This window comes from Loa loa, assembly GCF_000183805.2.
Source record: "Loa loa unplaced genomic scaffold supercont3.133, whole genome shotgun sequence".
Taxonomy (NCBI): domain Eukaryota; kingdom Metazoa; phylum Nematoda; class Chromadorea; order Rhabditida; family Onchocercidae; genus Loa; species Loa loa.
The window spans coordinates 36126-51441 of record NW_018108313.1 but is presented as its reverse complement, the minus strand read 5'-3'; the positions used below and the strand labels follow the sequence as shown (position 1 = coordinate 51441).

Sequence of the window (15316 nt, the reverse complement as noted above, 5' to 3'; positions counted from 1 at the left end):
AATAATAATAATAATAATAATAATAATAATAATAATAATAATAATAATAATAATAATAATAATAATAATAATAATAATAATAATAATAATAATAATAATAATAATAATAATAATAATAATAATAATAATAATAATAATAATAATAATAATAATAATAATAATAATAATAATAATAATAATAATAATAATAATAATAATAATAATAATAATAATAATAATAATAATAATACCTTTTCATAACAATAATAACAATGATGTTATAGATAAAAATAGTAATAATAATTGAAGGAACAATAAAAATTGGTAAAAATTATCAATACGAAACGAAAAAAGTAGTGGCAACTATTTTCTTATTTTCCTTCAAGCATTTTTGATGATTTCTTTTTTTGTTATCAGTATGTAATTCGACATTCATTGGTGTTTGATAATTTATATCGCCCAATTAGGATGGATTTTTTTCCAATCTATTATCTTTTCAGTAAGGTTGAATATCTATTAACAATACTTATTGTTGTCAAACTTACAAAGCACTCTATTTCTTTACCAGTTTTATTCTCATATATTAATTAAAGATTAGGCATCAACACCGAGGTGAATAAGTTAAATATTTTCCTGAAAATAGTAAAGTTTAACAATTATGTTTCAACGTTATTCATTTCGATTTAATATTTCGAGAAATTAATTTTTTCTTTTTTTTTTTTTTGAATGATCACTTAGTAATAGAAGAAAAGTGTTTGTTTACAATTTAATTATCACTTGCGTTTTGCAAATTAATTTTCTTCGAAAGATTTTTGATTTTAAACTATTATTTATATTTATACGATCCAACATTTGATGCAGCAAATTGTTCAAAGAATGTCAACGATCAAATTACGTCAGCGGTTAAAGTATGTCAACGATTAAGTATGCTGACGATCATGTGACATATACTTCATGGTGCTATAAGTTAATTTCATTAAGTAAGGTTGTATAGAAGAAATAAATTACTAATTTAAATTAAACAGAATGCAATTTAAATGACAACATGAAACAATTAACATTTGTAGAAAACAATTTATGATCCAAATCATAAAATATCCCTCAAAAATTATTTTCTTTTAGGCGAATGCAATGAAATAATTGGGATAATTTGTCCGTTTCTTTTTTCGAAATTTTGATTTAGTGATATTTAAAAATGATTCAAAAAAAGAAACAATTAAGATGGAAAATTAGAGAATGAAGCCAACTGTACAAAATGTAATCAATGATTTGTTTCTAGTGATTATTAGTAATACATAACTACTTAATTACTAAAATACTTTTATACATTGTAAAATAAATATCAATCGATTTTGAAACGAAAAGAATGCTTTAAATAAAAGGAAACAGTTGCTAATTTGAGAAGAAATTTGCTCAATCTATTGTGGACAGCCAACGTTTGTGAATATTTCATTTTATATTCTATATAAAAATAAAAAGTCAAAAATATATTATATATAATGAGAAAAACGCTATTCTTTGATGAAATTTCTACTGTAATTGTATTATTCATACTTGCAAATAAGACATAACGAAAGAAAATATGTAAGCAATTTCACATTAATTATTTCTTAATTAACCCTAAAATTAGTTCTTGATTCACAAATTAGCATCAATGAGTAATTCCAACACTTCATGTCATTTAACTGCATAAAAAATTGCTTTGAACTGATAATATTTACAGGCAAATAATATAAATAATTTAATTTTCATTTTGCCAGCAATAAAATTTTGGAACTAATCGGTGTGTATCAGTAATTATCAACAATGGATCAGATAGAAATATCAATCATATACAATTTCTCATCACTTATCAGTTAGTTATTCGTTTTATTAATAATTAATAGTTTAAGTAAGATAGGAGAGTAGCAGTAGTAATTTTCAATTTATTATGAAGTAAATTTGGAATGAAACTTTAAAAAAGTTTTTTTTTCTCAAACTGAAAAAGAAAGAATTGTTGCCGTTCTCCCAAACTTTTTTTATCATTTGCAATGATAAAGAATTTGTTGTCGTTTTCTACTTTTTTAAATTATCAATTTCCCGATAAATTGTATAATTCATTGCTTTCTCCCTTTATTTTGCTCACTAAATCTCAAAATTATATGTCATTTGGGTAACATATACTTCCGCGTTACTGATAATTGGAAATGTAATTGTACTTGAATACTGAAACTCCAGTAGAAATTCTTTTTGCTGAATGGATTTTGTGTTGTACGTTAAAAAAAAAAAGTGAAAAAATGGCGGATTTTTCTATCATGAATTGACTTGAAAAAACAATGAATTACCAGTGAAATTAAAATGTTAGAAAGTTAATATTTGAAAAAACGAACGAAAAAATTTAAATTCTTTGTAATAATTTTCACAAAATCTTTGAAATTTTAAAAAGAAAAAAGAACCAATAAAATTGCAGGAAGTATTTCAGCAGTAATATTAAGAGCCAAGTAAATTGAAAATTTGTAAAACTGTAGGGATAAAAACACTGAAATCTTGCATGTATTTTTTTTAGAAATTAAATTTTTGAATTTTTTCGAAATCATAACAAGAATGTTTTCTTCCACTCTTTGCTTTTTTTTCTGCTCATTAAGGATACCGTATATAATTTGGAAACAATTACATTTTTAAAAAAAGAATTGAATCAATTTCCAAATTTGAAAAATGATGACAAAGATAATTACCGCCCAATTGTTTGTTCCATATACAAAGGAACCAATCAGAATATGATATTTGTGCAACTGATCCAACGATAGCTTTCAATGATTGATTATTCCCTATCACCGTATCTTCTATTCAAATTTTTGGAAAAAAAAATTGTCATGGAATTTTTCTCATAAAAATGAATGATAGATTTTTTTTTCAACAGTATTCATATAATTTTATCAAATATTTTGTGGATAATGTGACCCATAATATGTACGCTATTATTCAAGCAATTGAACCAGATTGTAGAAAGCGGTACTGTCCTGAATATTGATTACCATGGTTAGTTATTGTTCATTTGTTCATTAAAAAAAAAAAATTATACCAACAATTTACAATTACTGAGTAATCCATAAATTTCAAACAAAAGATCAAATTCCTGGACTTCCAATTATTGTGATCTCAATTTGGTTGGTTTATTCTACCACCAATCATTTGTTGACTGTAAGGTTAAATTTAAGAATAAAATTAACAGAAAGATAAATATCCTATTGAATTTTGAAAATCTAGTTGTGAAAAGTCGAACGATTCGTTGAAGTTAAATGTGAAAATTTAAGCAACAAAAAAATTCTGTAGACTTGCAGTAACTAGTGTCAACTATCTGTTTTGATTTGACAGGTTTAGCCGCCTAATTAAATTTCGAGAATTTCGAACAATGACATTTTCAATCCCCTTAATGAAATGCAACGCAGCTGTGATTGACTTGACATGATTTACCTCTTCCCTTCTCTTTTTGCCTTTGGTGTAAAAGCATGAGAATAGCTTCCGAAATTAAATTTTGGTCTTACGTTTTTCATTAGCATAAAAGATAGTTGCATTTATGATATGATGTATAATTCGTTAAAGAAATGTCATATTCATATTCATATTTATGCAAAATATCGCCCTTAACAGGGAGGTTACAGCACTTTTGTTGTGTATTATCCTATCGAATTTTACTTCTCAAAAGAAGGACAGAAATGGTTTTTGTAATTAATTTTGGATTTAAATTTAGATTCCTAATCTCTTGAATATATGGAAGTTGGAATTTTAATGATAGCGTAAACATGATAAAACTCGAAATTATTGCATCATCAAGGCGAAAGTACTCGATGGTCTGTGATTTAATTTTTAGCATCTTCTCCTGTTTTTCAATAGGTAATTATGATTGCTGTTACAAAAAAAAAAAAATTTGAATAAGAAAAAAAATAATCAGTAATTTATTCATGTTGTTTTTCTGTAGGAAAAAATTATCACGCCAATGAGCAAAAACATTAACCTCAGGAAGGCAGCAACATGATCCAGTCAATCATTTCAGCTAGAGATTTTGAAACCGCAATACGATGAATCACTCCAAATATTTCTAAATAGATGGTGTGACGATGGGTTTCATTGTTCTTTCTTTAAAAGGAATTTTATTCAGATTCAAAACATCTAAAGGAAAACAGAAAAATAGTTTCATACATGAAAAAAAAAAAATTCATGCCTTTGTACTTTTTTCCTAAAATCAAAAAAGTTTTGCAAAGCAATGCCCTCCAAAATCATCAGTTATTATTAATATCTAAGATAATATTATGTATATACTAATATCTCAGATTCTTTCAAGGGGAATTCCTTCCTTCCTCACCTTTACATCATAGGAAATGTCAACCTGCAATAAAAATGCAAAAAAAAAAAAAAAAAAAAAATACACAAGACAACACCAACTTCAGTTATCGCGAAATCTCAAAATTCACAGGATAAAAACTTAAGCAAACAAAGGAAAACTAATAAACAAAAATTTCATTAAAATTATGCCCGCAAACTATAATGACCCGATGTAAACGACTGTTGGGAATTCTTGATAAACGTGTCTGCAGCGAAAAGAACCTTCTGTATGGCATGCTTTCGCAAATGATGCGACAATCCATTTCTTTCGCGAATGCGATTGCCCGCTGACAACTGTTTCCGAGGAGGAGATGGCGATCTTGTCGACCAATGCGACTTCGAAGGCGATGGAACTAGAGAACTTTCTGATGAAACGACAACATCATCCGAATCTGATAATGTTTGCTGCATCGAGCTCACCGCATGAATGCATCGTTTCAAGACTCTACTGCTATAAGGAACATTCTTTTCAGTCAACATCTGATAAACACATCTGTATGTATCGATCCAACATTGCAATACACACAATTTGGTTTTCTCTCGTTTTTCTACCATATAACATAAATTCCTCGCCTGTAATGAGCACAACGACATTAATAACGTTAACATCATCAACAGTCAACAATCACTGCTTTACATGTGACACGATCTGAAGATACTGGTAAAAACATAAAGTGCATATGGTAGTATACTATATTATGCTGTTGTAACGCAACACAGACTACAACAATCACTCGCAGATGAGTGAAATCAGTAGGGTCGCATGTGTTACAATAAGACAACAATTGATTAATGACCATTAACAGATTCCACAAAGTCATGCAACTCCCATGCTAAGACAATTATCGCAAGAAAGAAAACGTCGAGAATATAAGTGCAATTAATCACAGGCTTTTTTTTAAAGGGCAGAAAAAGTCCGAAAGAAATATTGACCTTTTCTAAATTCTGTCGTATTGCCGCTTCGTTCCGTTGTCTACCGGGGAGAACAGCAAAGGGGGACGAACGCAGACGAAGAGCTATTTGTCGCTCAACCTCTGATTTATCGTTCAGCAGTGCTTTGTATCCATTATCAATACGACGCAACTTCCAGTATTCATAAATATCCGAAACCATATCTTCGCTAAGTGAAAGCATGGCCGCGATACTTTCCACAGATACATACAAAAAAAACATGCGTTCCATTTCTTGTAGCTGAAGTTTTGCAGTCACATTAAAATCGAATTAAGTACAAAACATGAAATATAATAATGAATTAGTAGGGGGGTCAACTCAGTAAACTCTTTTAAATAAATACCGTCAATGCAGTTGCACACAAAGCATCTGGGTTGCAAAACTTCAAGTTAGAATGAAACATTTTCTCCAATGAATGCTGCCTGCAGAGGCTAACCATGCGAACATTATCATCATCATCATTGTTGTCATCAATGCCACTATCGTTATCGTGCTCTATGCGCATTATCTGTCACCAAAAAAAACTTTTTGAAAAATTTAGAGGAAAAATTCCATATCAGAATTGACTGTTTTCGTACCCTACATTGAGAAATAAGAATCAAAATGTTAGCAAAACTGTGTTCTTTCTTTTTTCTTGCCTATTAAGGATACCACAAAGATATGCAAGTCTTAATAAGTATGATATCTTTCGCCAACTCTTTCAAAGAGGACTAATATGTGGATTGCTCAGAAATCAAACCACCACGCAAATCATACCATAAAACTATGGCTAATACTTCTGTTCCAACATTTCTGAAATCAAATTATTCTTCACCGCTAAGCAAAAAATATCAGTGTTTAACCCACTCATTTACATGCATATTCATTCTAGTAAATATGCATGTATGTTTACAACTCCTTGCGTTCGACAGTTTTTCAAACCTATAGCTTGCTCACCAGTCCACTGCGAAGTGCACAGCACACATGGAAAGCAGTTGTACACGCTTCTATGGAACACTGAATACAAGCTCCTTGTTTCGTCCCACATATCGAACATCTAAATTTTGTCGAAATGAACAACAGCCAGCTGAATTACGAAATCTAACTTTAAAAAATAGAAATTTATAAAGACGCATAGAAGGTATATCCTTAACTAGCAGCAAGCCAGCGATAAAAATTGATCCAAGAAAATTTGTTATGTAAGCTAGTAATGTTTTAAGTTATAAAGTGAGCTTATAATAATTTTTTTAATATCTATAAAATCCTCATCGACTTTGAACAATATAAAAATAAATATACCTGAGCTTCCACCGCCCATAAGGTATGTCGCAAATATTCCCTATTGGTTCACGATGAACAACATCCGCAAAACGCACTTCATGAATCCAAAGAGCGCAAACAACATGTGCCCATGTGTCACCTTCTCTTGTACATTTCATTGCTCCTCCCGAAAGCGGACACAGCGCGCAGTGAGGAAGGGCCTTAAAATTTTTAAAATATTTCAAGAATTTAAGAAAATATACATAAAATGATAACGATAAAAAAGTTGTCCATCAGTGTAACTATGACAGTATGCGTTCACAGATGTATCTCACGCTTCAATGCTATCTTCATTTGGAACTTCAAACTGATATTTCGTTAAGTAGTGAAAAACTTTACATTGTACCCAAGAAGCATGCACTTCTGGCAAAGCCATTCATCTGACGGGACAGAATCCAGTCCGTAACAAGACTGATGTACACCCACGTTGCAACCATCACAAAATATAATTTTATCATCTTCTTCATAGTCCGGCTGCAAATATTTTTAAAGTAACCATCATTTTTTATAGCTGCTAGCATTTATCCCAGATACTATGAATGAGGGTAAAATAAAAACCCTGACTCCCTTACTGGGTCTATAGTAAAATATTAATGTCAGATCGGTAATTTAAAAAAAAAAATAATTGATGCCCACATCATCGATTTTCTTTGTAAGGCAATTAAGTAGCTGACAAGAAAATAACGAGATCTTTTGAGCGAGACTTCTAGTTTTGGGCACCAAGCCAACCTTTAACTTCCTCGTAAAATTAAAGACTCAAAGTTAGACCTGACGACATATATCACAGCAAACATTTTCATCAAACTCTGCGTCTGCAGAAGCTATAGGAGAAGCAACAGATGATATGAGATCGCTATGTATTGCCTGAAATGTTTAGATGTATGACAAAAGTTCTACACTGAATTAACTTGACCTAGGAAATTCTGCACCTGAAAAACCCCGTAAAATTATTGCCCGAGGCTAGAAAAGCCTTGAATTCCAACCAATTAATGCAAACATTACCTGACAGCAAGAAACTTCCAGTTTATCTATAACTTCGCCGAAAATCTTTTCACTTATTGCTGGCAATCCAACGGCAATTCGTTTTTCATTTAATTTGCATAGATATACACGATCACGTCGATCTGCTTGATAATTACGTAATTTCGGCATAATTATATGTTTGTGTTTATCACCAGTATATCGACGATCATGAACTGAGATCAGTGAACCATGCCTTTAGAGAATTAAACGCATATGAGAAAATAGCAAATTGAGAATTAAGGCAATTAAAAACTGTTGTGTGGATCCATTAAAATGTGCAAGAAAATCACCTTTTCAAAGAAACTCGTGGCCGCACCCGTGAAACGACAGATGAGGAGCACGGAGAGTGGCGAACAACAAAATCTGGCAACTTCTTTGACAAGGGGACCTAAATTATATCAAATTTACGACAGTAATATTCGAAGAATTTTAGCAAGCAATGGCTAAAAAAATATAAAATGATAAAAAATATTACTTGCACACCATGATTCCATTCCTCTTTCCAACGATCACTCATTGATACAAATGCCGTTTCATCATCTGATGATGCGTCGCTATCCTCTTCTTGTTTCATTTTGTGCAATAAATCCGTCCTATACAATTCTGATGGAATCCCACCTAAAAAACGATAACTGTTGTACGCACAAAAACTGAATAACATGAATAAAATTGGGTGATAAAAATTAGTAGTTAATACATCGAATTTCCAAACAAAAACATTTCGTTTTTTTCCATTACTCACCATCAGCGACGATATAAAATTTCCGCTTTACCAAATACTGCCCACTATTAGCATCATCCTTGTCCTCTGCAAAGTCTGAAAAGCTGTTCCTAAATATACACACAGTTCAGTAATAAGAAAATGCTAGTCTCTAAATACTGAGCTTCAAAAGTCTTACAACCCAACGATACAGGAAATCCAAATCAAAAACAAACTTTCAATTAAAAAAAAATCGAGAATGTAGAGACTTGACTGCAATCAAATGAAACTTTCCCCTAATTAAATGAAACATTTGATTTTTAAGCTGTAAACGAACCCGTAGAAAAATGGTGTCGTTGAGAAAAACTGTCCTGATCTCCAACAACTTCACTTCGAGACACACGCGAAAAACGCTGCGGAGTGACTGTCCTATTTAAATCTAAATATTGATCAATATTACAAAGGCTATGCGTAAAATAATTAGGGGAGTGATGAAGCAAAAAGGGAGTAATAAGTAACTGCTTCATGCGACACCGTCCAATAAACGTACCAGATATATATTAAGGGAAACTTTCTGCAGCATATAATGGAAACAAAATTCCACCTTTTAATTCACAATAAGAATCATAGAAACAGAAAAAGATTTTAGGTAAGCAAAATATCAATTTCTTGAACACTTTTAAATCTCATCCTAAACTTTTACAACAATTGCAAGAACCTTATCCCAAACAGATTCAAAAAAAAACTAACTAAAGCATTCAATGCTTCGACCAGGTTCAAGGCGTGAGACTCGTAACTATGCTTTTATCGGTCGGTATAATGGAAGCAAACCTTTCTTGATGATCGGTGCTTCCTCTTCGCTGTAACAGATCTGACTGTCGTTCAAGGATGCCGTACATCGCCTACGTAAACGTCCACGTATCCCGACAACTCCATTTCTCATCGCCACCTCTAAATAACAGTAATTGCCGCGATTTTGCAAAATAGAACAATGAGAGTTTTGCACAACGAAGAATGAAAAATAATGTCAATTTATCAATTTTCTGGCAGCAAAGGCATAAATGGCGACGCAAACACATATCCACGTATACGTACGTGAGACTTGAGTGACGGAAGTGGGAGGCAACTCCTGTCAAATACAAACTTAAATCAGTAATAAAGGAACAAATTCAAGGTATAAAAACAATGTGCATGCATACATTCACATACACTCAGGCATACACGCATAGACACCACGCACGGACACACAGACACACACACACATACATACGAACTCAGGGACACAGCCAAAGAAGCATAGAGGAAGTACGCAGGAAGTTGGCACATGTCCAATTTTCTCCGCGGAATATTTTAAAGCATTGAGTTGAAACTCTCGGCTACTGTTGCAACCCAATAATGTTTAAATTCTAATCACTGCGGGGGAGGATGAGAGGTATCGATCAAAGGTCACCTTAGACCAGCATCTAAATTTAGCACTCAATTTTTTCGCTGAAATATTTAAAATATTTCATTTCGAAAGTATTATTCTTACAAAAGTTGAATTTGTTATTTTTGAAAGATTAAAATTAAACAATTAAATAATTTAATTAACAAATGAAATGACGCATTTCATTCTTGCGTCCGTCGACATTTTCGTTGTGTTATTGAAGTAATTTTATAGATAAGTAGTATAGAATGGGATGAAATGATGAAGCAATAAATCCCAGTTGAATTGTTCCTAACCTTTAAAAGTTAATGAACTTTTTGCATTAGTTTCCACTACTAGCTTGGCAAGCTTTTAATACAACAGACGCAACAAGAGACTGATGATGCAAGGGGCTCCAAGCCAATGTGATGCATTGAACCAAGCAATTGGCCTTTTAGCTTGGGCATGGCATCTGAGATCTATGAAATATTGTCACCATCACTTGCTACTTTGTTTAACATTCCTAACCTTTTTAACATTGTCAAGTATGGTTTGTTTAACATTTCTATGGTTTGATTAATTGAATCGGTCGTTTTTAATCATACCAAAATTACCACAGAATGTGTTCGAAAATTGAATTTGTGGTAGTTTTTCATCTTTCATAAATTTTAACTAGAAAATGAATGAATAAAAATGTTTGTTCACTTATATTCATTCATTTACATTCATTTTTTTGTTTACATACATTTGTTTACGTTGTAATTATCCATGTAATTATAATTTTTACTCTATTATTGATTGAATATCCTTCATATGTCATAGAGGTGCTTCCTTGATGATATCACTTAATGCGTCGAAATCACCGTAGTATAACTTGCTTTAAACAAGTCATTATCAGTTCAATGACTACTTATTACAAGTCATCAAACACTACGTGGTTTCCGTGACGTTATTATGAAAGACCTGTCGTGTCCATTCTAAGTTTTAAATATGCATATTTCAGGGGTCGTGGTATTGATAACATCGATCTTTGCTCTATGATGATTAATTTGCAGATCCTTGCTTTAAGGTTTTTTTTCTTACTTACCTTCAAAAAATTTGAAGTTTGATAATTTGGAGATAAAAAGACAGACAGAGAGAGAGGGAGAAGGAGAAGTGACATATTTCAGCCATTAAGACTATTATGAATTATTCACAAAGACTATATACATAATCCAGTGATTAAAGCATGTAGTCTAAAGATTCATCGATTAGGGTAGAGCATATACATTGAGATACAGTCCATTAAATGAGGCGTATAGAATATTAATTAAGAGATCCAGCTTATTCATTAAGGCATGCAATCCACTGATTGAAACATTAGTTATGATTGCTATGAATTAATGTAAAAGTACGGTAATTTTTAGCATGAACAGAGAGAAATGTATAAAACTATTGGAGAATTATATGAAACTTGAAGAATTGTATCTTCGGGAAAATGAAATCGGCAGTTTAAGTGAACTGGGAGCATCCGGGAGATTTGAAGCTATTGAGAATTCTTTGAACTGATGAAAATCCATGCACGGCTAATAACAAGCACTGTGCGAAAGTTTTGCAAATTTCATCTATCTCCTTGCACGTTTGGATGACAAACGTAAATTTATTATATGCATCATTTTCTAACAGTCGTAATGATTTCATTCTTCAACTGTGAATGTTTTTTCAGCGGTAACAATTGATGAACTATTGAAATGCTATTAAATTAATCGGCAAGATGATCAGAGAGCGATTATTGATAAGATTGTTCCGAATCATCCTCATATTCAAGAATTAATGCAGGATCATCTAGTCCATAATCCGGAAAACATTCATCGGCGATCTCCTGAACTGATGATTACATCCTATATGAAGGATATATTGAAATGAAGGATGATAATAATCGAAATTTAATTTTAAGTGGATATTTGCATAATAAAAATAGCATGCTGTGTAAATTGATGAATATTCAAAGGATTCATTTTAGTTTTGTTTAAAAAAATTTCAATTAAAATTTGCGGTGATTGGTTATCGGTAAAAGAATTGTCGTTGAAGGTTGATAAGAGCGGTTTATATTGAAATGAAGAATGATAATAATCGGAATTTAATTTTAAGTAAATATTTGCATAATAAAAATAGTGTGCTATGTAAATTGATGGATATTCAAAGGATTCATTTTGGTATTTACAAAATTAAATACAACTTTTTAATTCCTGGTTTTTGAATATGTCATATGAAAGGTTTTGTCTCTCATTTACATATTAGTGCGTATATTGTTATTTCCTTGTCTTTCCAATTTTGTCTAAACTTTCAATCAGTATTAGCTGTAACAAATTGTTCTACAACATGCAACAGTTGGAGCAAATTTTGCTCAAAAATATTTTCTGCGAGATTAAATATCTCTTCTAAGTTCTATATTTTACTATAATTTCATATTATTTAATAATTTTATAATAAATTACAACTCTTCAGGAAATTTCTTTAAGCTTATTAATTATTGTTGATAAGCTGCTAACAGAAATTGGTTAACGTGAATAATTACAAAAATGACCAAAAAGCAAGTAATAAAGTAATTACGTAAGGCTACTTTAGTGTTACCTTTATATTACAAATATTTGTACTACTACCACTCAGATGAAGCATTACTGCTTTCTAGCTTAGAGATATTACAGTCTGATAAGATGAATCCGATGATGTTTCATAGTACCCAAGATATGGCTCATGATTTCAAACAATTCCATAACTCGCATTTGCCGCAACGACGTAGTGTCAGCCTTCCAAGATCAGTATCATACTCGACATCTGTAAGTTAAGTTTAAGTTTTGTTTTTCTTCTATCAACTTTCCCTTTTTTTCGGCAAATATTTGCTTTGGTCTAAGATAATAAATCATGTTGATGATTTGAAAATATCAACAAAATGTAAGGATTTAAATTTGCAGCATCTTCGGAAAACGCGAATTATTTCTGCTATTAGAGTGCTATTAGATGAGCTTGATGCAGATGGACTTCGTGATGTTGTGGATGAAGCGCAACATAGGATTAGGAAATTGGGATGATCATAATGATAATGATAATAAAGATAATGATAATGATAATCATGATGCTTATTTATTGTTTGCACAATGAGGAGTGAATGACTAATAACGCATTATTTATTGCCACATCTTTTCAAGTGAAAATTTCATCGAAAGATTAATTTTAAGGTAAATTAAGAAAGGAATTATTAAGGAATTGTTCGTTTTTATCCTCTTCCATTTTGCAAAATATTCATTTTATCGTTGAAAATTTAATTCCAGCATCATCTAAACCCTTTTTTACCATGCAGTTTGCTGCACTTTCGTTGATTCAACAAGCACAAATAATGATGAAATTGATAGAAACAAAAATTGGAGGGATGAATTCATTGCAATGAGTTTGAATATTTGACAAATATCTACCTCTCTCCATTGCCTGATAGATCATATAGCTTTGCTTTCTCTTTTTATTCATTTTTTTTCTTAAGAAGAAAAAAGGATCATCTTTTTAGTGAATTATTCATATGACAACACTTATTCCTTGCCGTTCCCTCTGACCTTTCATGTCCATTTCATTTTTCCTTTAATTGATCTTTTTTGACCGTTCTTCGAATTATGGAACTGTTGCAAATTGTAAAATAAATGTATTCCTAATAGTAAGTTAATGTAAAAGTGTCACCATATAGTCAATAACTACAACTTAATATGAGCAGTTAAAATGGAATGGGATAAAATACATAAACATATGGTAACTAAATCAGTTAATATCCTTCATTAAAATGAATTAATATTCTAATGCAAACAAATTAGTGTTCTTCACTTTTAGTGTTTTCCTATTTTTGCTTTTCGTTAAGATGTTTTAATAAAGTAAATGGCATAATTTTGTTGTGTCCAAAAGAAAAATTGAAATAAAAAGGACGTTTTTTGCTTTGTGGAAGATGGCATATAACCCGTAGATAACGGATAGTTCGCTCACATTCACCAAAACTTTTTCCGCTCATACTAGGCCAAGGACATCAAGAACTAAACGTACATACCATGCCCAAAGTCATTTTCATATTCCGTTTTTTTCATTTCCTCATTTTTGTCTCCCTACTACTACTACTACTATTACTTCCGTTTTTCTTCTTTCCTCATCTCTCGGGTATTCTGCTCTGGTACCAGTCCCTCGTTCCATTCTCGTCTTTCAATCTAATATGCGTATATAATTTGTTCCGCTATTTTCGAGCAATTTCTGTTGTTATTACCTCTTTGTTTTCGGTTTTCAGGATAATGTTGTCACTCCTTTCCGTTTTACAGTTTCTTCTAAGCTTCTTGCTGGTATGCTCTTTAACAGGAAAAGAAGTGTTTTAATTATTCGTTTAATGTCTTAATTATTTGTAAAATCAATCAAGTGAAACTTTAATTAAAAACAAAAAAAAAGGAATGAAAGGAAAATATTTGCTATCATTGTTGAAAAAAGAAATTTGTATATTTTGATGAAAATTATAATCAAAATGAAAATGATAATATACAATCGATGATGTGTAAATTATCATATATATATGTATATATATAGTATGTTAAATGATTTATCATATTTCAGTCTGTTATGACGAAAACAATCGATAATAAATTCATAGGTTGGTTTGTAGTGTTTCTATTGGTATTCGTTTCTAAATATTAAGTATTATGAGTATTTTTGAACGGAAAATGAAAATTCACCTTTAAATCTATGCTTCATTCAAAATTTTTCTTTTTCTTCTATCGAAATGAATTAATATTTTTCTCAATTTCCATACTCCTCTTCTTTTTAAAAATTTTAAGAAAAATTATAATTTAACGGATTTGAAATAATGGGAAATTTAATGATTGTGCAGGCATACCTCAAGCAATATGTGGACCAGAGAATATAACAATCGAAGGTACGACTGAAGAATTATTTGAAGGTGTTGTTTTTATCAAGAATTGGCGACGGACGAATGGATGTGCGACAATCTATACTCTCCGCGAAAATACAACGACACCGTCATTTTCAATTCCGATAAATCTCATTGCTCAGTGTGGTTTGGTGTTGCGAAGGAATGTAGGTATAACATCATTTAGAGTAATATAATTGCCATTTATTTAATTTTTGCTAACAAGGTAACTTATACATGTGATAAGAGAAGTGTTTTGCTGATATATTTGCTATTGCTTTAATAAAGATGGTATAAAAATTATAAAGCTTATAAAAAAGTTTCATTGCTGATAAGATAGCTACATTGCTGACAAATTAATTGCATGAACGACGAAAGATTCGTAATTTAATAAGTTTAAATTACAACAAGTTTTTTCAAATATGAAGTACAAGAAATGATAAGGCTGATATTTCAATATTAGGACAATTTTACTTAAAATATATTAGTGTTGCTGTTCACCAACACTTGTGCGGCAATCCCTTATCACTTGTGAATGATATGCGCATGTATAACTAACATTACTTTGCATCTTATAGTATTAATATTAAACCATCGATTACTATTTATTTAACTCAATAATTGAAAGGTATAGAAGCGAAACATTTTTTATTTTTACGTTTCCCTTCAC

General features: G+C 30.9%; 4 protein-coding genes across 4 annotated transcripts in view; 3 read left to right on the top strand and 1 right to left on the bottom strand.

The window, feature by feature from the left end:
* Positions 1–4390: 4390 nt before the first annotated feature.
* Positions 4391–9270, bottom strand: LOAG_07321 (PHD-finger family protein). Its single transcript, XM_003142854.2, has 13 exons — positions 9146–9270; positions 8652–8753; positions 8357–8431; positions 8090–8232; positions 7905–8002; positions 7594–7807; positions 7360–7455; positions 6931–7065; positions 6571–6752; positions 6229–6328; positions 5636–5800; positions 5275–5532; positions 4391–4914 (listed from the first exon to the last, which is right to left on the bottom strand). Exons 1-13 carry the CDS (start codon positions 9255–9257, stop codon positions 4486–4488), a joined length of 2109 nt encoding a protein of 702 aa, XP_003142902.1. The 5' UTR covers positions 9258–9270; the 3' UTR covers positions 4391–4485.
* Positions 9271–10119: 849 nt separating this feature from the next.
* LOAG_07320 (leucine Rich Repeat family protein) lies at positions 10120–11267 on the top strand (the record flags this gene model as incomplete). The annotated part of the gene is made up of 3 exons (XM_003142853.1): positions 10120–10289; positions 10723–10788; positions 11126–11267. 3 exons carry the CDS (start codon positions 10120–10122, stop codon positions 11265–11267), a joined length of 378 nt encoding a protein of 125 aa, XP_003142901.1.
* Positions 11268–12400: 1133 nt separating this feature from the next.
* Positions 12401–12790, top strand: LOAG_07319 (hypothetical protein; the record flags this gene model as incomplete). The annotated part of the gene is made up of 2 exons (XM_003142852.2): positions 12401–12538; positions 12674–12790. The coding sequence occupies exons 1-2, from the start codon at positions 12416–12418 to the stop codon at positions 12788–12790; spliced, it is 240 nt and encodes a 79-aa protein (XP_003142900.1). The 5' UTR covers positions 12401–12415.
* A 1230-nt stretch (positions 12791–14020) lies between these two features.
* Positions 14021–15316, top strand: part of LOAG_17817 (hypothetical protein) — a gene marked incomplete at both ends in the record, with an annotated part of 5374 nt that continues 4078 nt past the window's right edge. Inside the window, 3 exons of the mRNA XM_020450481.1 lie at positions 14021–14068; positions 14334–14370; positions 14608–14813. Coding sequence (XP_020305831.1) covers positions 14021–14068; positions 14334–14370; positions 14608–14813 — 291 coding nt within the window. The remainder of the gene's footprint in view (positions 14069–14333; positions 14371–14607; positions 14814–15316) is intronic.